General features: G+C 42.3%; 1 protein-coding gene and 2 non-coding genes across 3 annotated transcripts; all 3 read left to right on the top strand.

The window, feature by feature from the left end:
- Positions 1–775: 775 nt before the first annotated feature.
- LOC110199299 (heat shock 70 kDa protein 1) lies at positions 776–3,268 on the top strand. The gene has a single exon (XM_020974072.2). The coding sequence runs from the start codon at positions 1,023–1,025 to the stop codon at positions 2,952–2,954; it is 1,932 nt and encodes a 643-aa protein (XP_020829731.1). The 5' UTR covers positions 776–1,022; the 3' UTR covers positions 2,955–3,268.
- Positions 3,269–16,932: 13,664 nt separating this feature from the next.
- LOC144458090 (small nucleolar RNA SNORD48) lies at positions 16,933–16,996 on the top strand. Its single transcript, XR_013487642.1, has one exon. It is a non-coding gene; the product is annotated as a small nucleolar RNA SNORD48 (small nucleolar RNA).
- A 592-nt stretch (positions 16,997–17,588) lies between these two features.
- On the top strand, positions 17,589–17,654 carry LOC144458082 (small nucleolar RNA SNORD52). Its single transcript, XR_013487634.1, has one exon. It is a non-coding gene; the product is annotated as a small nucleolar RNA SNORD52 (small nucleolar RNA).
- Positions 17,655–20,308: the final 2,654 nt, after the last annotated feature.

Below are 20,308 nucleotides of genomic sequence, written 5' to 3'. Positions count from 1 at the left end.
TCAACAACGTTCGCAACGGTCTGAACCGCAGGTTCCGCCTCTTTCGGACAGGGCCAACCAATCACGATCCCCATAAGCCCCACCCTCCTGCCCATCTCTCCTTGTCTGCCCTGCCCAAGGCCCCGCCTCCCTCCCGGGGCGCTGGTTCAGGTCCTTCTCGAGAACATTCGGGCACTTTCTCTTAGTCAGCCGCCCCTCCCCCTAACGTCCGGGGTCCAATCAGAATCCCCACTAGCCTCTCCCCCCCCCCACCTCTCTGTTCTGACTTCGGTCTAGAATTTCATGCACCTTTCAAACTATGTATAACGTTACGGTCATTAACGTAAACAAGGCCCCAGCCGCTCCATAGGCCAAGTGGCGCAGCAAACACACAACTCTCATTATCCATTTTATTCTCATTTCCAAACGGGCGAGTGAGCCAGCAGTCCGTTGCCATGGTAACGAAGTGCAGTGGGCGACACCAAAATCGGCCGTCTACACGCTACGTAAACGTCCTCCTCTCTATTCTCTCCCGCCCCCAAGCTCGTAATTCCCAGGAATACCCAGAAATATCCCGAAAGTTCTGAAGAGGGGTGGGACGCCCGCGATGATTGGTTAGAATTGTTTCTGGGGCGGGACTGGGCGCCTAGAGGCCTCCTCCATGGCGCGAAATCGCTGGAAAATTCTTGAACGGGAGGGAGACAGGGAGGGGGACACCGCCCCATGAGCGCTGTGATTGGCTGAGACATGCAAAAAGGTGGGTTCTTAGGAGAATATATAAATACTGAGCACTGCAGCGGCTTCTGACAGCTTGCGAACTGGAGAAAAACTGCGCAACAGAAGTTTCTGATTTTTTCACAGAAGATAGCTGTTCCCAGACGACTGCGACAGAGCCAGAACTGTAGCCTCCTGGAAGATCCCGAGTAAAGGAGTATTTTTCCAAGTCATCTGCGCTCCCGAAAGAGGAACACGTTGTGTGCGTGCTGTGCCTGCCGTTTCCTGGACTGAGCTTCAGAACCAGAGGTCTCGAGAAATTCTCCAGGATGTCATCTGCCAAAGGTACCGCCATTGGCATCGACCTGGGCACCACCTACTCCTGTGTGGGGGTGTTCCAGCATGGCAAGGTAGAGATCATTGCTAATGACCAGGGCAACCGCACCACTCCCAGCTATGTGGCCTTCACAGACACAGAGAGACTCATTGGGGATGCAGCCAAAAACCAGGTGGCTTTGAATCCCCAGAACACAGTCTTTGATGCCAAACGTCTGATTGGCCGCAAATTTGGAGATTCAGTGGTGCAATCCGACATGAAGCACTGGCCCTTCCAGGTGATAAATGATGGGGGCAAACCTAAAGTTCAGGTGTCCTACAAAGGTGAGAACAAGGCCTTCTACCCTGAAGAGATCTCCTCCATGGTGCTGACCAAGATGAAGGAGACTGCTGAGGCTTATTTGGGCTACTCAGTCACCAATGCTGTCATCACTGTCCCAGCCTATTTTAATGACTCTCAACGCCAGGCCACCAAGGATGCTGGGGTGATTGCTGGCCTCAATGTGCTGAGAATCATCAATGAGCCTACAGCAGCTGCCATTGCTTATGGCCTGGACCGGTCTGGTAAAGGTGAGAGACATGTCCTGATCTTTGACTTGGGTGGGGGCACTTTTGATGTCTCCATTCTCACCATTGATGATGGGATTTTTGAGGTGAAAGCCACTGCTGGAGACACCCACCTGGGTGGGGAGGACTTTGACAACCGAATGGTGAACCATTTTGTTGAGGAATTCAAGCGAAAACATAAGAAAGATATCAGCCAGAACAAGCGTGCTGTGAGAAGACTTCGAACAGCCTGTGAGAGAGCTAAGAGAACCCTGTCTTCCAGCACCCAAGCCAGCCTGGAAATTGATTCCTTGTTTGAGGGTATTGACTTCTATACCTCCATTACCCGAGCCAGGTTTGAAGAGCTGTGCTCAGATCTGTTCCGGGGCACCCTGGAGCCTGTAGAGAAAGCCCTGCGAGATGCCAAGATGGACAAGGCTCAGATCCATGACATTGTCCTTGTGGGTGGCTCTACTCGAATCCCCAAGGTGCAGAAACTGCTGCAAGATTTCTTCAATGGCAGAGACCTGAACAAGAGTATCAACCCTGATGAGGCTGTGGCCTATGGAGCAGCAGTGCAGGCAGCCATTCTGATGGGTGACAAATCAGAGAAAGTGCAGGACCTGTTGCTGCTGGATGTGGCACCACTTTCCTTGGGGCTGGAGACAGCAGGAGGTGTGATGACAGCACTGATCAAACGCAACTCCACCATCCCCACCAAGCAGACCCAGATCTTCACCACCTATTCTGACAACCAGCCAGGTGTCCTGATCCAGGTATATGAGGGAGAACGGGCCATGACCAAGGACAACAACCTCCTGGGTCGTTTTGACCTGAGTGGCATCCCTCCTGCTCCCCGTGGTGTCCCCCAGATTGAGGTGACCTTTGACATTGATGCTAATGGAATTCTGAATGTCACAGCTGTGGATAAGAGCACAGGCAAAGCCAACAAGATCACCATCACTAATGATAAAGGGCGCCTGAGCAAGGAAGAAGTGGAAAGAATGGTACAAGAGGCAGAGAAGTATAAAGCTGAAGATGAGGCCCAAAGGGAGAAAGTTTCTGCCAAGAATGCTCTGGAATCTTATGCTTTCAACATGAAAAGTGCAGTGGAGGATGAAGGCCTGAAGGGCAAGATTAGTGAGGAAGACAAGAGAAAGGTGCTGGAGAAATGCCAGGAGGCTATTTCTTGGCTTGATGCCAACCAGCTGGCTGAGAAAGAAGAGTTTGAGCATAAGAGGAAGGAGTTGGAGCAGGTGTGTAACCCTATCATTACAGGTCTTTACCAGGGTGCTGGGGGTCCCCCTGGGGGAAGTTCTGGGGCTCATTCCCAGCATTCAAGCTCTGGAACAGGCCCCACTATTGAAGAAGTGGATTAACTGTACTGTCTTACACCATTGGACTATGTTACACTTCTGAGATTCTGGGAATTTGGGGAATCTTTGCTTCCATTATGATTTTCCTCCTTTAAACATATATAATATATGATCATTATGCAATATAATTATAGACCTCTGTCCTTTTAATAAGTGTTTCTTTTTTTCTTATCCTTTCCCAAAGTAGGGGGTGAGTCAGCACTGCTTCCCCTACTTGTGTCGCTGTGTAGTGCACTTGGTCATAACTCGAATATTTTCTATTTTTATTTTCAGTAGCTAATGCTTAGAATATAGGAAAAATAAACTATCCAAATGAATGACTAGTGTCTGTCTTTTTTAAATCCACTTTTGCCTAATTAGTAACACCTGTTGATTAAGGGCTTGGGTGAAGTCACAATGGGATTATGTAAAACTTGGTTTTTAGTGAGGAAAGCAGTTTCTGAGGGAATGGTATAATGAGTTTGGTGAGAGGAAGGTATCTAGTTTGTGGGTGGGTTAGTGAGATAGATCTGGATTTGGAACAAGGGGAGGGCTAAGGGAAAGACCTTTGAATTCTGATAAGAGGGATGGGATTTTTGCTGATAAAGGACTTTAGGTAGAAAGAGAAAGCCAGAGGATTTTGGGTCTGTTCACTGAATGACCACAGTGTACAGAGCCCTGGCATTGAAGGGTGGACCCCTTCCTTACCGTGGCCTTCTACCTACAGGCAGTACAAGAATGGCCTCCAGTGGCTGACAATAAAACACTAAAAACAAGGGTAGTGATATCTGAGAGAGCATGGGACCCAGAACCACAAGAACACAGAAAAAAATTCTTATTTTACCTAATCCTCTTCTACTCTCTTAAGATTCCCTAACCGCTGGTTTTCCTGATAAGTTCTGTGAAAGTACCTAAAGTTTTAGGTGCTTGGTTAGTGGGGAGGAAGGAGGATGGTGGCAAGTTCCTAAAGAACAGAAACTGTATCATGGATTTAGACCTTGCAAGGGAACTTAAAAGCTGATTTAACCACCTGCTTGCCCATTACACAGGTGTTGGGCACAGAGCTAGAATTTTAGCTCGCATTCTTTGACTCTGCACCACAATTTCTTTTATTAAACTGAGTCCTGTGACACAACCCTGGAGGGATGAAATACATTTATCATGGCGTGGCAGGAAGTATCCCTATCAAGTTTCTGTTTGAAAAGACAGAATTAGAAAGGCACATTATGAGTTGGGGAACAGGGATAGAAGTTGTCTGGGTCAGGAGGAGTTCTTAAAATTGTGAAACAGTGAGTGAAAGTTTCCACTGTACCTATGTAGCCAAGATCCCAACCGGGTGTTAAAAGAGCAGGGGAGGTACAGTCTTCAAGTTGGGACGTGCTCATTTGGATTCCCCTACAAGCTAGTTAGGCTAGATCAGGTTGAGGGCTGTGCATATCATGACCTCCCTAATTTTCAATTCCCTTCTAATTTTATAGGAAAAATATGAGCATTCCCATGAATAAATGTATTTGGTTGCATTCCTCATTCGTCTCCTTGTATATGTCTGTTGATACGTTGTGCCTGCTTGTACCAGTGTGTTTATTTCTCAGTACCTCAGTATGTAGATGTTTATTTCCAGGGCCGAGCCCACTTAAAACTTTAAAACTCTTTAATTCAAAAAAATTTTAAAATTTTTTGTTTCTGTAGATAGAATTATTCAGGTGAATATATCATTAAGTAATGAATATTGTATTGCAATGTCATTACTAATTAATATAAAACATTTACAAGATATGGAATACTGTACTAAGTACCATAGAGAAATGGACAAAAAAAGAAATAGGAGACATTCTCTACCCAGACAGACTAAAGAAGAAAGACCCAGGCAGCTAAAGAGGTAAAGGGCTTAGATAATGTTTTTGTTTTATTTTAAGTCTCTCTCCAAAATTATTGTTATCCCGATTTGCTGCTTGAGAACAAAGATATTTGTCATCTGAAGTATGCCCACTTGGTCATAATATGGCAAGGATAGCCAAAATTATTTCACACCAAACATTTATAAACTCAAGGATTAAAATTGCTAAAGTTTTTATTAAGTTTAATGGCTAAGGGTCCACAACCTTTCAAAAGTGAAGTACTACTTCAATCCCTTCTTTTCTTGGGTTTAGCTGTAGTTACAAAAGGGGGGGGTGGGGGGAGAAGGGAAGATGAGCAAGTGCCATTGGGAACCCTAGCTCAAAAAATCTGCCCAGATATTTCATCAATTAGAGAGAAATTTGAGTTAATAAGTATTCTTTAAAAAAAAATAAGTACATCTTTTAAAATGAAAGTAGTGCATAAGAAAGTTGAGCCTATCAAATCATTAGCATTTAGAAAAAAGGCATTAGTAAACCTCTTTTTTCTTACATATGTTGTTAAACATAATTATTAGGTGCCTGAGCCAGCCAATTTAACTCAAAATGTAGATGAATTGTAATATTATAGAATCTAACCACTATATAGGGTTTCTATGGAAAAAGATATGAGGTTTTCCTGTTTGGGTTATAATTAAAAACAAATCCCTTACAGCCACAATTGTAAAAAGGGTTTTTTTCTATCCTCACCAACCAAGCCAGTTGATGAGGGGACTCCAAAATTTAAGCCATTGACTGGCTCTTGCAAATCCTAGGGGAAGGGAGCAGGAGCTGTTTTAGTCAAGAACAAGGGCTTCAGTGGAATCAAGGGGTAGGGACTAGAAAGGGAATGGAGAATGGTGGGTGCTCCAATGGCGAGATAGAGCTGATGATGGTTGTGTAGTGGAAGGATAGGAAAATCATAAGATCATAAAAAGAGAGCTGAAAGACCCTCAGGAATCCTCTGGAACAGCTTTGTTGCAGAGGAGAGAATTCTTGTGGCTGCATACCAAAGGGTCACAGAACATGGTGTCATGGAAAAGTACAGGAATGAGGCAAAAGACCTGGGTCCTAGTCCTAATTCCGCCATCAGCTCACTAGGTGACCTCGGGCAGGCCTCTTTTCTCTATAAAATGAAGGTTAGGTTATATGATTTCTATGGTCCCATTGTTCTCTGACATTCTTTTATTCAGAATGTTCATATGCCAGACCCACTTAATTTAACTTCCTCCCTTTGATTCAGCAGTACCCCTACTAGATCTGTATTCCAAAGAGATCACAAAAAAGGGAAAAGGACCCACATATATAAAAATAGTTATAGCAGCAAAGAATTTTAGTGGTGGTAAAGAATTGGAAATGGAGGGGAGGCCTATCAATTGAAGAATGGCTGAACAAGTTGTGGTATATGAATGTAATGGAATACTATTGTTCTATAAGAAATGATGAGCAGGCAGACTTCAGAAAAACCTGGAAAGACTGACATGAACTGATGCTGAGTGAGGTGAACCAGGAGAACATTACATCGTGCAATGACCAACTATGCTAGACTTAGCTTTTCTCAGCAATACAATGAACTAAGACAATTTCAAAAGACTCATGATGAAAAATGCTCTCCACATCCAGAGAAAGAACTATGGAGTCTGAATGAAGATCAACGCATACTATTTTCACTTCGTTTTTGTTTTTTCTTTCTCATGGTTTTCCCCTTTTGTTATGATTCTTCCTTCATAACATGACTAATTTGGAAATGTGTTTTTTTTTTCATTCTGTGCAATATACTGTGTGGTAGGCCAGGAGACCATCCTCAGTATTGTACAGTTCTCTAGAGGATGAGGGTTTTATGGAAATGTGTTTAACATGATTGTACATGTATAACCCTATATCAGATTGCTTTCTTGGGGAGCAGGGAGGGAATGAAGGGAGGGAGAGAGAAAAATTTGGAACTGAAAACTTTACAAAAATGAATGTTGAAAACTATTTTTAGTGACAGCTACATTGTGTGATGATTAATGTTGATAGACTTAGCCCTTCTCAGAAATGCAAGGATCTAAGACATCTCCAAAGGTCTCATGATGGAAAATGCTAGCCACATCCAAAGAAAGAACTATGGAGCTTGAATGCATATCAAAGCATATTGTTTGCTATTTTTTTCTTCTGTTTTGTTTTGTTTCCTCTTTCTGGTGGTTCCTCCTATTGGTTCTAAATTCTTCTTTATATCACTAATGTGAAAATATGTTTAATAGGAATGTATATGTATAGCCTATACCAGATTTCGAGTAGTCTTGGGGAGGAAGGGAAGGGGGGAGGGGGTAGGGAAAGAAAAATTTAAAACTCAAAAGCTTGTGGAAGTGATTGTTGATAAATTAAAATAACTTAATAAAAAAAGAAAAATATATATAAAAGAAAATTATCTTTACATGTAATTGAAAAAATACTATTAAGAAAAAAAAGTTTAGAGGCCTTCCTGTATATACACTGATAAAACCTGAAATGTCACTATGAAGCATCACATGTGTGAAACCTTCCATATTTTCATATTACCTCTATTAGGAAACCTTGCCTAGTCCTCTTTTATAAGAAATGATCTTTCCTTCCATAGAACTCTAATAATATTTTGCTTATGCCTTTCTTACTATATAGATGTATAGATGATGGTCTGCTTTTCAGTGTAGTTACTGATTAGTTGTGTATGTGGCATTGGAAAGCACAAAAGACTTGGAATAAGGAAACCTGGATTCAAATCCCAGCTATATTTACCAGCTTTGACTTTGGGGAAAATCTGTCTGTTTCCTCATCTTTAAAAATGCAGATATAATAATTACTATACTACCTGCCGTAAAGAGTTGTTGTGAGGAAATAGATTTGTAGAAGTGAATGATATACATATGTGTGTTATTATATGTGTGAAATACTGTGCTCCATTTTGATATAACCTAGGAGCATTGTTTCAGCTATTAAATGCACTGAGGACCAAGTTGCCAAAGGTGCAGTCTCTGTTTAAGCCACAAGGTGGTGCTCCCAGCGCTCCAATTTCCGGGTTCAGCAGGGACATAGGCTGTAAATCTCCAGTCCTTTTGCATATGCATGAATAGGATTTATTTGTTTGGGCTTTTCAATCAGTCAGTACATCAATAAACATTTATTAAGTGCCTACTATGTGTTAAGCACTGTGCTAAGTGCTGGGGTTACAAAAAAAAAAAGAGGCAAAAGATAATCCCTACCCTTAACTAACTTATAATCAAATGTGGGAGACAACATGCAAATAAACATATACAAAGCATGCTACAGGATAAATAGGAAACAGTTAACAGAAGGAAGGCACTAGGATTAAGTGTTGTTGGGGAAGGCTTCCTATAGAAGGTGAGACTTTAGGTGGGACTGAAAGGAAGCCAGGGAAGCCAGTAGTCAGAGAGGTGAAAGGAAAGTATTCCAGTTAGAGAAAGTGCCTGGGGCCCAGAGATGGAGTGTCTTGTTTCTGAAACAGCCAGGAGGCCAGTGTACGTGTCAGGGAGTAAGACATAAGACTAGAAAAGGTAGGAGGGGCTAGGTGATGAAGTGACAAACAGAGCATTTTGCATTTACTCTTAGAGGCAACAGGAAGCCACTGGAGTTTATGGGGGGGGGACGACAGGGGAGAAGCAGGGTGACACAATCAGATTTTAATTTTAGGAAAATCACTTTAGTGACTAAATGAATAATGTATTGGAATGGGGAGAGACTTGAGGCAGGCAGACCCAGCAGCAGGCTGCTGCAATAATCCAGACATGTGGTGATGAGGTGGCCCTATAGTGATGATGATGTCACAGAAGAGATGTAGGTATATTCAAGAAATGTTTTGAAGGTGAAATCAACAGGCCTTAGCAACAGATTGGATATGGAGGGATAAGAAAGAGTGAGGAATTCAGGGTAACTCTTAGGTTGTAAGCCTGAGGGATAGTGTTGCCCTCTGCAGTAATAGGGAAGGGGTGGGTGTGTATGTGGTGAGGGAAGGTTTTAGGAGAAAAGAGAATGAGTTTTGTTTTGGACATATTGAATTTAAAATGTCTACTGGGCATCCAGTTTGAGATGTCTGAAAGGAAGTTGGAGATGCAAGACTGAAGGTCAGTGGAGAGATGAGGGCAGGAGGAGTAAATCTGAGAATCATCAACATGAAGACAGTAATTAAATCCATGGGAGCTCATGAGATCACCAAGTGACATAGTGCAAGAGGATCCAGGACAGAACCCTGAGGGATACCTATGTTTGCAGGGTGTGATCTGAAAGAGGATCCAGCAAAGAAGGCAGAGAAGCAATGGTCAGATAGGTAGGACAAGAACCAGAGGAGAATGATGCCCCAAAAACACGGAGAGGAGAGTGCACAGGTTGATCAACAGGGTCAAAGGCTGCAGGGAGGTCTAGGAGAATGAACACTGAGAAAAGGCCATTGGATTCAGCAACTAAGAAATGCTTAGTATTTGGAGACAGTAGTTTCAGTGGTTCAAGTAGTTTCAGTTTCAGGTTGGAAGCCAGATTATAAGGGGTTAAGATGAGAGTGATAGGAGAGAAAATGGAGGCACCTATTGTGGGTGGCTTTATTGAGGAGTTTAACTACAAGGGGCAGAGGAGATGCAGGATAATAGCAGGGATTGAAGGATCAAGTGAAGGTTTTTTTCAGGATGGAGAAGTGGGCATGTTTGTAGACAGTAGGAAATGTGTCAGTAGGCTGGGAGAGATTGGAAATAAGTGATAAAGGGAAGATGCCAGAGGGGGCAATCTGTTGGAGGAGACAGCATGGAACAGGATCACTTGAACAAGTACAGGGTTTAGCCTTGGTAAGGAATAAGGCCACTTCATAATGTGAGACAGGGGTAAGGGAAGAGAGAGTGGCAGAAGGCACCTGAGTGGTAGGAGATTAGGAAGAGGGGAGAAGAAGGAGTTCATGGCATATAGTCTCATTTTTTTTCCTGTAAAATATGAGGCAAGATTCTAAATTAAAAGAGTGGTAGAAGGGGAAGCCATGTGAGGTTTGAGGTGGGATGAAACAATTTGGAAGAACTGCTGTGGAGAGTGGGAAAGTGAGTTGATAAGGGAGCTATAGGAGGATTGTCCAGCAGCAGCGAAAGCCCAGTTGAGGTTATGTAATATAAACTTATAATGGACTTAGTCAGAATGGTTACAGGATTTTCTCCATCTTTGTTCAGCGGCACGTATATAGGAGTGAAGGTGGGAGTGATCTAAGGCTGAAGCCTGGCTAAATGTAGTCAGTGATATAAGGAGGCTAGAGGATTCAAGAGAGAAGGACAGTGTAGGGCTAAATTGGTTCACCAAGACGGAGAGAAGAGGATAGAGTGGGGGAGATCACCTGGAAGAAAGTTAAGGAATCAAGGGATCCTTCAGCTTCCAACCTTTTAGTGAATCACTATTCTAGTCTAGGGTATGCAATATAAAAATTTTCAGCAGTAATTACAACTTAGATAGGCAGCATGATCTAATAGAGTGGTGTCAAAATCAAATAGACAGTGAGCAGAGAGGGGCAGCTAGGTGGCACAGTGGATAAAGCACTGGCCCTGAAGTCAGGAGGACCTGAGTTCACATTGGGCCTCAGACCAAACACTTGACACTAGCTGTGTGACCCTGGCAAGTCACTTAACCCCAATTTCCTAAAAAAAGAAAAGAAAAGGGGAGGAGAATGGAGGGATTAAGCCATACATAAAGGATATCTGTGGGTTATATGTTGACTTAGAAAACCACATATTAACATTTTCTATGTTCTATTGTATTTTTATTTATTATGTTAAATATTTCCTAATTACATTTTAATCAGGTTCAGCTAGCACCCTGTAGTGTTGCAGTTACAACTGTGCTTTTGACACTTCTGCTCCGGTGGATAGACATAAACTGGCACCAAATCAGAAAGATTTGGGTTCAGTTTTTGCCTCTGACACAAAGTAGCTGATAACCTTCCATTACCCCGGGCAAAAGTCTAAGGATTAACAGTGGCATAATTAATTGCATTGTCAGAGTGAGTCTTTCTCTGGGAGTTCCTTTCACAAATAAAATCATAGGCCCCTAGTAAAACAAAACAAAACAAAACAAAAACTCCACAAAACTTAGTTGGTGCTTTTTGCTTGTATCCCACTGAGATTCCAGTCTCCTTCCTAAACACACATAATCAAAAAGGATTACATGTACTCATTAGGTGCTATGTAGGTATTAATAACAATAAACATTATTATATATTAGAAAGCATTTACTCAATAGAACAAAAAATGAAAGATACAACTTTAAAACTCCCGAGAGGCTGAGCCTAGCCACTCCTAGTAAAATCTGAAAGTTCCACTTTCCCCACCTAGTTCTAAACTTGTGAGCATGTACTTTCCACACCCAGCTTCTAAGAGCCCAAGGGAACAGGAAAGACATCTCACTGCCAACTCTGGCCTGCCCAGCAGACTGGAAAAGGTTTTTCACCTCCAGGGTGGGTTCTCCCAATATCTGCTCTTAAGGACCTAGCTGTCAGCTGAGCCAATAGGCCTACCATACACCTGAGCCAGCTGCCCTATCAAATGCAACCCTATCGAATCCTTCCTTGGACGTGTGTGGGGTCTGAAATCAAACTGAAATAGTAGCCATTCCTGTCCTGTGCTGGATCTTGTCCTGATATATTTTCCATATAGCATGGAGATTCTCTTACAGAAACAGTAACCTACCTTAAACAACTGTTTTTCATTTAAAAGGCTCAGATAATTCAGCTTTTGAGTCCTACCCCTTGTCTCTTGCCAAAAAGATACAGGAAATTTTCAAGGAGAAAACCCAAGGTGTTTTAAACATGTGTACAAATCTTAGGACCTTAGGCTGCAAGCATCACAAGGACAGGGGCCAAATTCTATTTATCTTTTCATTTTCCTCAGTGCCTAATGCAATGATTTACACATAGGAAGTGCTTGACATTGTTGACTATTCCTATTCCTATTGTAACTTCTGAACATTCAGCTGTAGAACAAACAGTGTTGGGAGTGTGGAAGGGTTATAAAATAGAAGAGTAAACAGAGTGAAGTGAGGTCATCTAGGAAAGTTTCACGGAAGAGGTGTTTTGAGCCCAGTTTTGGAAAGGAGTCAGAAATATGAATCAGCAGAGAAAAGAAAAAGCAAAGAAATTCATTTGAGGAGGACTGGCAGGGAAGTGAGAACAATGTTGTCATGTTTCCCTACTTTCTGCTGCATTCATCACTTTATCAACTATATTTGGTTATGCTACATTCACGTAATGAAGATATAATAACTAATAGCTAGCATTCATATAGCACCTACTATGGGTCAGACACTTTACAAATATCTCTAATCCTGCAGAGTAGCTCTTATTATCCCCATTTTACAGTTGAGGAAACTGAGGCAGACAGGGGTTAAGTGATTTGCCCAGGGTCACACAGCTAATAAGTATCTAAGGTGGGATTTTAACTCAGGTTTTCCTAACTCTAGGCCCAGCTCTCTATTCATTGCCCCACCTAGCTGCTGCTAAAGACAGGACACTAAAGGTATTATGATTTCGAAAGCAGTGCATTAAAATCTGTTTAATTACTTTATAGCCATAACTCAGAATAACCATTTATATGAAGTTTTAGAGTTTATAAGCAATCCTTCCATAAAATCTTGTGGGTTAATAAAACCTGTTAGGCATTATTATCTCTATCCTACAGATGAAGAAACCAAAGGTCAAATGAAAAGTGACTCAGATTTAGAGCTAGAAGAGACCTCTAGTCCAACTGCATCATTTTACAAATGAGGAAACTGAAACCTGGAGAGATGAAATTATTTGCCCAAGGTCACATGGTATTAAATGGCAGAGTCAGGATGCAAATCCAGGTATTCTGATTCTAAACTCAGCACTTTTTCCTTTATTCCACTCTATATCAGACTGTTTTGATTATCTATTCATTCCAAATATTTACAATGGGGCCCTGTTTCCCCATAGAAGGGGCAAGAATAAAAGGTCAAAATAAGTCTTCAAGCATAGGTTTTAGGAAGGAGGGAAAGAAGCATTAATTAAGCACCTATACTGCCCAGGCACCATGCTAAGCACTTTACAAATATCTCATTTGATCCTCTCACAATCCTGGGAGATAGGTGCTCTTATAATCCTATTTTACAGTTGAGGATACTGAGGCAGGCAGAGGTTAAGTGATTTGCCCAGAGTCACACAGCTAGTAAAGTATCTGAAGCTGGATTTGAACGCAGGACTTCCTGACTTGAGACCCAGCTCTCTCTCTACTAAGCCCTTGAAGCAATCTTCCTAAAGCACAGGTCTGACCATGTCATCCCCTTATACAATAAAGGCTTTATTTGCTTTTTCCTTTATGAATACAGGAATAGGGACTAGATATGAATTAAGTGTATAGATTATGGGAGAGGATGCTATAGAAAATGAGATACTTCTGAAGGAAACATTCCGTAGTTAGAAGAGAAAATTGTTTGGCAACAGTTCCCAAAGCTGTTTGCTCAATCTCAGCTATAATCTTCTTTCTGCTTGTGATATCTGAGTGATGGTCAATGGTTAAGCCATTCTGTAATGAAGCCATTCTATACCTATAAATCCAGGCCTTCTGACTAGAGATGTCCATACTTGTTCCAAGATGGCACCACACTTCTTCCTCCACATCTCAACAAAAGAATCAAGGATAAAATGTTAAAAGAAATTATGGACTGTTGGCTTTACTTGATTATATGTGTTGGTGAATGTGGGGAGTGGGGTAGGGAGAATGTATTGGGTGGCCATGCTCAAAACTGGGGCTCTCTCCCTCACCTCCAGCAAATTCTGCCTCAAAGTGTGTGACACAAAGTAAGCTGGAAAATCTTCCAATCCTCTCAGAGCCTTGATATCAGAAGAATCCAGAGGAGTGGTGACAAATAAGCTCTGTATTAGAATTCAAGCTCTGACACTGACCAGGACCAGAGGCTGGCTTTTGTCAATTGTGCTTTATTTCATTATCCACTGTGAACCAGTGTGAGCCCCCATCCACCTGAAAAGGCCAAAAATCTGGATTGGCCAATCAGAAGAAAAACTTTTTTTTGCCCCTTCTGAGTTAACCTACCATAATTCTTTGCATGCTCTCTGAGTGAACCCAAACTGCTCCTTTCTGTGTCAGCAACCAGAAGGCTGAATGAAGCTGACCAGGAGCATTCTTCTGTTATAACTGATAAAGACCAGGTGCCTTGAACCGGACACTATCTTGATTAACTGGCACTTCTCTTAACTTGATATTTTATGGACACTATCGTCTTATGACACCCATGTTTTATGACAGCCCCATGTTTATGGCTGACAGATATGGAAACTATAGTTTTGGCTGACATAGGCATCCTGAGTCAGGAAGGGAAGGAAGGAACAACACTTCCTTATATAACCTTCTTCAACTGGCCTTACTTTGAGCTCATTTTTGTGAACTCTCATGCATAAACATGCATGTTCACTTGATTTAAGATAAATAAACATGCACATGCAGCCTAATTTTGTTTGTCTTTCCTAGATCTAACTCTGTAAGGCTGACACTACACATTACAGAATATTCAGCTCTTCTGTCTCTGTAGTGTCCCACCTCTTCATCATCTGTTCTTCAGGATCCAGAATGGCCAACTGCAATTAATCTTGAATTCAGTTACCTTTTATTGTTGCTTTCACTTATACTACGGTGGTCATTGCGTTTATTTTTCTCTTGGCTGTGCTTACTTTAAAATCTTTATCAGCTCATATAAAATCTCACGTTCCTCTAAATTTCTCTCATTTGTCATTTCTTGAGGTACAATATTTAGCTACATTCATATACCACAGTTTGCTCACCTATTCCCCAACTAATAATAGGCATCCACTCTGTTTCCTGTTTGTTACCACCACAAAAAAGTATTGCTATGACTACTTTGGTAGACTACATGGGACTTTTCTTTCTGTCTCTGACCGCCTTGAAATATATGTCCATGACTTAGGGGGCACATTTTTCTCTATTTTTCATTTTATATGTATATGTTTATATACATTTATATTTTATATTTATATTTCACAAGGCGCTCTCTCTCTCTCTCTCTCTCTCTCTCTCTCTCTCTCTCTCTCTCTCTCTCTCTCTCTCTCTCTCTCTCTCTCTCTCTCTCTCTCTCTCTCTCTCTCTCCCCCCCCCCCCAGGTGGCTCAGTGGATAGAGCACTGGGCCTGGAGTCAGGAAGACCTAAGTTCAAAAGTGGCCTCAGATACTTACTAGCTGTATGACCCTGGGCAAGTCACTTAACCCTCTTTGCCTCAGTTTCCTCATCTGTAAAATGAGCTGGAGAAGGAAATGACAAACCCACTCCAGTATCTTTGCCAAGAAAACCCCAGATGGGGGTCATGAAAAGTTGGATACAAGTAAACAACAAAACTTTAATCCCTGTCACATCCAACCTAACATTGTAATTGTTAGCATGGTTCTCCTGAGCAAAACATTTTTTGTAGGCCTCTAAGGGCTTCTAAATCAGTTAGGTCATATTCCCTATTTGATTGTAAACTCCTTAAGAGCAAGGAGCTGTTTCACTTTACATCTTCATATTCTCTAGCCTCTACCAAAGTGCCTAAGGAAGCACAGTGATGACAGCACCAGACTTGGGAGTCAGGAAGACCAGAGATGGAAACCTGCCTCAGATTCTTCATATTTCCATTACCTTGGGCAAGTCATTCACAGGTTAAGTTTCTTATTTTCCCTCTCTAAAATGGGGGTTAATTTCATAAGAAGACCCATCTCACAGGGTTGTTGTGAGGATTAAAAGAAGTGCTTTACACATGTGAAGCATTTTGCAAATCGTAGAGTGCTATATAAATGCTTGTTATTTTCATTGCAATAACACTAGTGCCTTAGTTTACAAAGCAAGTATTTTTTTTTCCCACTTTCGCAACAACTTTGTGACAGGATGCGCTCCTCACCCCCTGCTAAGGACCCGCATCGAGTCCCCCGCCCCCAATGGTCAAAAGACAGCAGAAGAGATTATCATAGACACAAAAGACACCGAACTAAGGAAAGCCTCCGCCTCCCTTTCCCGGGTGGAGGGCGGGGAGAAGAGTTGTGGGGGAGCAAACAAAGGAGAGGCTGACATGGGGGTGGGGCGCAGAACGCCAAGGCCCCTAGGATCAGCGCGCATGCGCCTGAGGGTTCCTTTCCCGGGGAGCTTCGCGCCCTTTTTTCTTTTCTTTTTTCCTAAACTCCCAACTGCGCGAGCCCAGAGGCCTCGAGGGCGGATCCCAGTAGGGGAAGCGCACCCGGCACTGTCCCCTCCCCTTCCTCCTCAAACGCACTTCCCTCTAACTGTGGGGACTTTGCTTCCCGGGTTTGGCTCACCAATCTGCCTGAATTGTGTGTGGCTTCGTTTTAATCAACAAAAATCCCTCCACAGATTTCCCCTCCAAATAAAAAATAGGGTTGAAAGAGAAGCCATTATCACTTTCGTTCTGTTTTCCTTTTTCTTGTACGGAGAGAAGAGTCAGGAAAGAGGCTGGCGCTTGGGTTAGGCACTGACTGGCCAGCCTCACCTTTCAAGGCCCTTTCCCTCCTCCCCCACTCGCCCGCGGCTTTAAATAATCGCCTCTTGCAGGCGCGAAGTCTTTTCTCCTCGTAGGCATGCGCCGTGGGTGTAAGGCGCGCGCGGCCGAGTTTGGCCCTTCGGCGGACGGCTGATGCTCCGTGGGTTGCCACGGAGGGGAAGGCGTGCGTGCTCTGCGGAGCTTCTCGGCGGTGTAAGCCTCTGGAGCATGGGTTGAGCCGGGCGAAGTGAAGTTTCCCCACCTGGAGCTGGGGCGCGAATGCCCCCCGTACTGCCGAAGGGCCTCGGTTGCGGGTAAGGCCGGCATCGGTGCGGGTGGAGGTCGGTCGGGTAAGACTAGGGAGCTGGACAGGATGATCCTACCTTTACAGACTAGAGTTTCTGATGTCCCTGTGACGTCACCACTTGGAACTGATCTAGCCTCGGAGGAGTGGAGGAGGAGGGGGAGGGATGGGTTTCTTGCTTCCCTTCTCTCCCCCTCGTGCTTAGCTTTTCTTTCTTTACAGGACTTCGGATCCATGCGGCTGAAGTCACCCGTAGGTATGTGACCGGATGTAATGGGGATTTCGTGGTGGGGGGTGGGGCTGAGGCCTTGATTGACATGATGACCCCAGAGTGGATCTGAGTATCTCCTTGATGCTATTACCGCAGCGCACTGACTCTCTTGGTTGGGAGTTGGGGAACATGGGACTCTCAATTTCTTGATAATTCTCTGAATTCTCTGCTTTCTTTTTTTCCTTTTCTATTCCTCGTTCCCACCCTCATTATCCATATGTAGGGATTCTAAGCAACAGATTCTACTTATAACACAGGAAAGGTAAGTGCTATGTAGAGATAGATGTAGTAGTAGACATTCATAGTAGTAGCCATTCGTGTTTTTTTTTTAAGTTGAAAATTACTCTGCCTTTAATTTATTACTTTTTTTTTGCTATTTCCATTTTCTCTCAAAAGGAAATTTTCTTAGCTTCTGTTCCCTTTCCAAAACTCTGGCTCTGTCTTAAGTTGTATGCAGCAATGACTGCAGACAGTCCATTAACTTCAGACTGTCCTATGCATTTTTTCAAACACATCCTTTCCTTTTGAAAGGAGTGCACAATGTCTTTTTCTCCTTAACCAGGCACTACAGATTTTGGGACTCATCTCTCCAAAGACATTTTCTCCGTCTTCGAATGACATAGCACTCTTAATGCCCTCTCTGCTCCCAGAATAATTTTTTCCACCCTAGGCCTGCCTCTCTGATGCTCCTAAAAGTTGGGAATGATGAGTTTTCAGACTAGAGTCTCTGACATCTGCATTGGAGACAATAAAAACACTGACCCATCCTGGGAATTTGAGACCATGGATTGTAGGGTGGTCAGGGAGCCATATGTAGAGATGATTTCCCATTGTCTCTCTCATTTTTCTGTCATAGTAATGTTTGCAGCACCTCCTGTTGGTGAGGGTGCTCAAGGTAGCAAGACTGGGATTAGTGCTACCACTAGTCCTTGAATTCTGTTCTAAAAGTGGCGTTTTATTCCTGTTCAGTTCCCACCTGGACCTGCTTTGCATCTTATACCTAGTTACCATCTTTATGAACTATAGATTTTGCTGACAAACAGAATTGGGAATGCTTCTGTTGGGGGAAAGGGGGGGAGGAAAGAAAAGTTGGAAATAATCACTGAACCTGTTATGGATTTTCAGGGTTCCTGTCTTGCTTGTGGTACAGTGTTGCAGCTCTTACACACCCAAGAACCAGGAAACCATGGACTTTTCTATGTGGACCAGAGATCAAATCAGAGCCGGCAAGCACTTGAACTTTTGGGTGTTTTTTTTTTCTTGAATCCTTGTTTCTAAGAATGTATTCTTGAAGTAATAAAATTTTTTTTACTAAAACCTGTCAGCTTCCTAATTCCAGTTTTATGAATTTGTTGATAGTTTTGTTTTATACTGATTATTTCCCAATGTAACTTCTGTCTTCCCACAATACCAGAAGTCCGAATTACCAACATTGTTCTTTCTCTAGAGAAAAGGGGAACTAATGTTTTCTATCCAAGGAAATTGATCGAGATGACTTGTTTAAGGTTATGAATGAAGTGACAAATGGTTTAACAGAACCATTTTACAGCCTCACCAATAATTTGTATTAGTGTTTTTCCAAAATCCATCCAACTTGGGTTTTTTAAAATTGCAATACATGTAAAATAGCAGGGCTAATAGATTGTTTGAAGTGTTGTGGAAGGCACAAAGGTAGAGATCACTGCCTCTAAAATATTTCACTAAGAATTTGAAATCTGAAAAAAGGAATTATGCAAATCAGATGTGGTTTATAATTCAGGCTGAGTGAGTCCTATGGAAATTTTAATGAAAGATTATAGATTATGTATACCTAGGGTGTTAAACTTAGTGAATCAGTGATATAAATTAACAATTTTTAAATTGATAGGAACAATACATTTGTCTCACAATGGGACCATTTTTGAATAAAGGAATTCTTAAGAGAATCCATAGGTTTCATTATGTAGTTCTGCACAATAAAAAGTGGAAAAATGTAATGTCAAGCCAATGTCTATCTGTAAAGAAACAATGGTTCTAAAGTATTAAAAATTTTCCATTGAGAAATGGTGAAAACGAGAATAGGTAATTTCTCAAAGGGTAGAAATTTTTCATGTACATGAAAAAAATATTCAAATCATACAAAACCAATACAACCCATTAAACTGGCAAAAGGGGGATTTAAAAAAATTCAGAACTGCGGAAACAGGCTGTGTATTTGTGAGATGGCAGACTTGAGGATGCATATCATACCTAAGAGGAACTTGGCCCTAGGAAAAGATCTATAGCTTCCCTGTGGTAGCAGAAATTTAGAAACTGCACTGTGGCTGAAAAAAAGGGTGGTATGTTGACAGGCATACTCCATACCCATGGTTCAATGAAAAGTGCTTGTGAAGAACATAAAGAAATAAAGATGAAGTGGCCCTGGGAGGAATAGGAATGCTATGGTTTCTCCTGGGTGAGGAATGCCTGGTATAGGAATTCCTTGGATGAGTCCTAAGGAATTAATTGCTTAAAGCACTCTATTAGTGGTTAAAGGGCCTACCCACACACTTGGTAAGAGTCAAGAAGGTGAAATTTGTTTTCAAGCTCCACGCTGTAATCCTCTTTTATTCAGTCATGTCTAACTGCATTTAGGGTTTTCTTGGCAAAGATAACTAGAGTGGTTTGTAATTTCTTTCTGTAGCTCATTTTATAGATAAGGAAACTGAGGCAAACAGGGTTAAGGGATTTTCACAGGATCACACAGCAACTAAGTGAACCAGATTTGAACTCATGAAAAGGAGTCTTTATGACTCCAGGCCCAGTATTTTATCCATTGTGCCACTTAGCTACTCTTTTAACTGCCTCTACAACAGTGTTATCACATATCTGTATGTATACATATATACACATAAGTAGACAACTCCCTCCTTCCCTCCCTTTTTGTTTTAGAAAAATTAGGAAAGAATTTAGAAGTATCCTAATATCCTATGGAGGGGTAGCTAGGTGGTGGTGCAGTGGATAGAGTACTAGGCCTGGAGTCAAGAAGATGCTTCTTCCTGAGTTCAAATCTGGCCTCAGACACTCACTAGCTGACCATGGGCAAGTCACTTAATCCTGTTTGTCTCAGTTTCCTCTGTAAAAAGAGCTGAAGAAGGAAACGGCAAACTACCTTTGCCAAGTATCTTCGCCAAGAAAACCCCAACTGGGGTCATGAAGAGTTGGACACAACTGAACAATAAGTATCCTGTGGATTAAATCAGGGCCAGAAACTCTTAAAATTCTTCCAATCTTTTCTCCTTGATCAACACAGAAGGCTGATGCTTGGTTACTACAAGGGACCAGAGCCAAGGGGTCCTTGATTAATCCACCTTGACTAGATTAGAGTAATGATCCCTTAAGATAGTAACCCCTTTCCCTATTCCTTGTAGAGAGTAGTCATGGAGGGACTGGGTGGTTT

The sequence above is a fragment of the Phascolarctos cinereus genome, unplaced genomic scaffold, assembly GCF_003287225.1.
Source record: "Phascolarctos cinereus isolate Bilbo 61053 unplaced genomic scaffold, phaCin_HiC Scaffold_5;HRSCAF=322, whole genome shotgun sequence".
NCBI lineage: Eukaryota > Metazoa > Chordata > Mammalia > Diprotodontia > Phascolarctidae > Phascolarctos > Phascolarctos cinereus.
This window is presented reverse-complemented; position numbering and strand designations above follow the sequence as displayed.

Coding starts and splice junctions, on each gene's coding strand:
- LOC110199299 (XM_020974072.2), top strand. CDS start 1,023: ATGTCATCTGCCAAAGGTACCGCCATTGGCATCGACCTGGGCACCACC.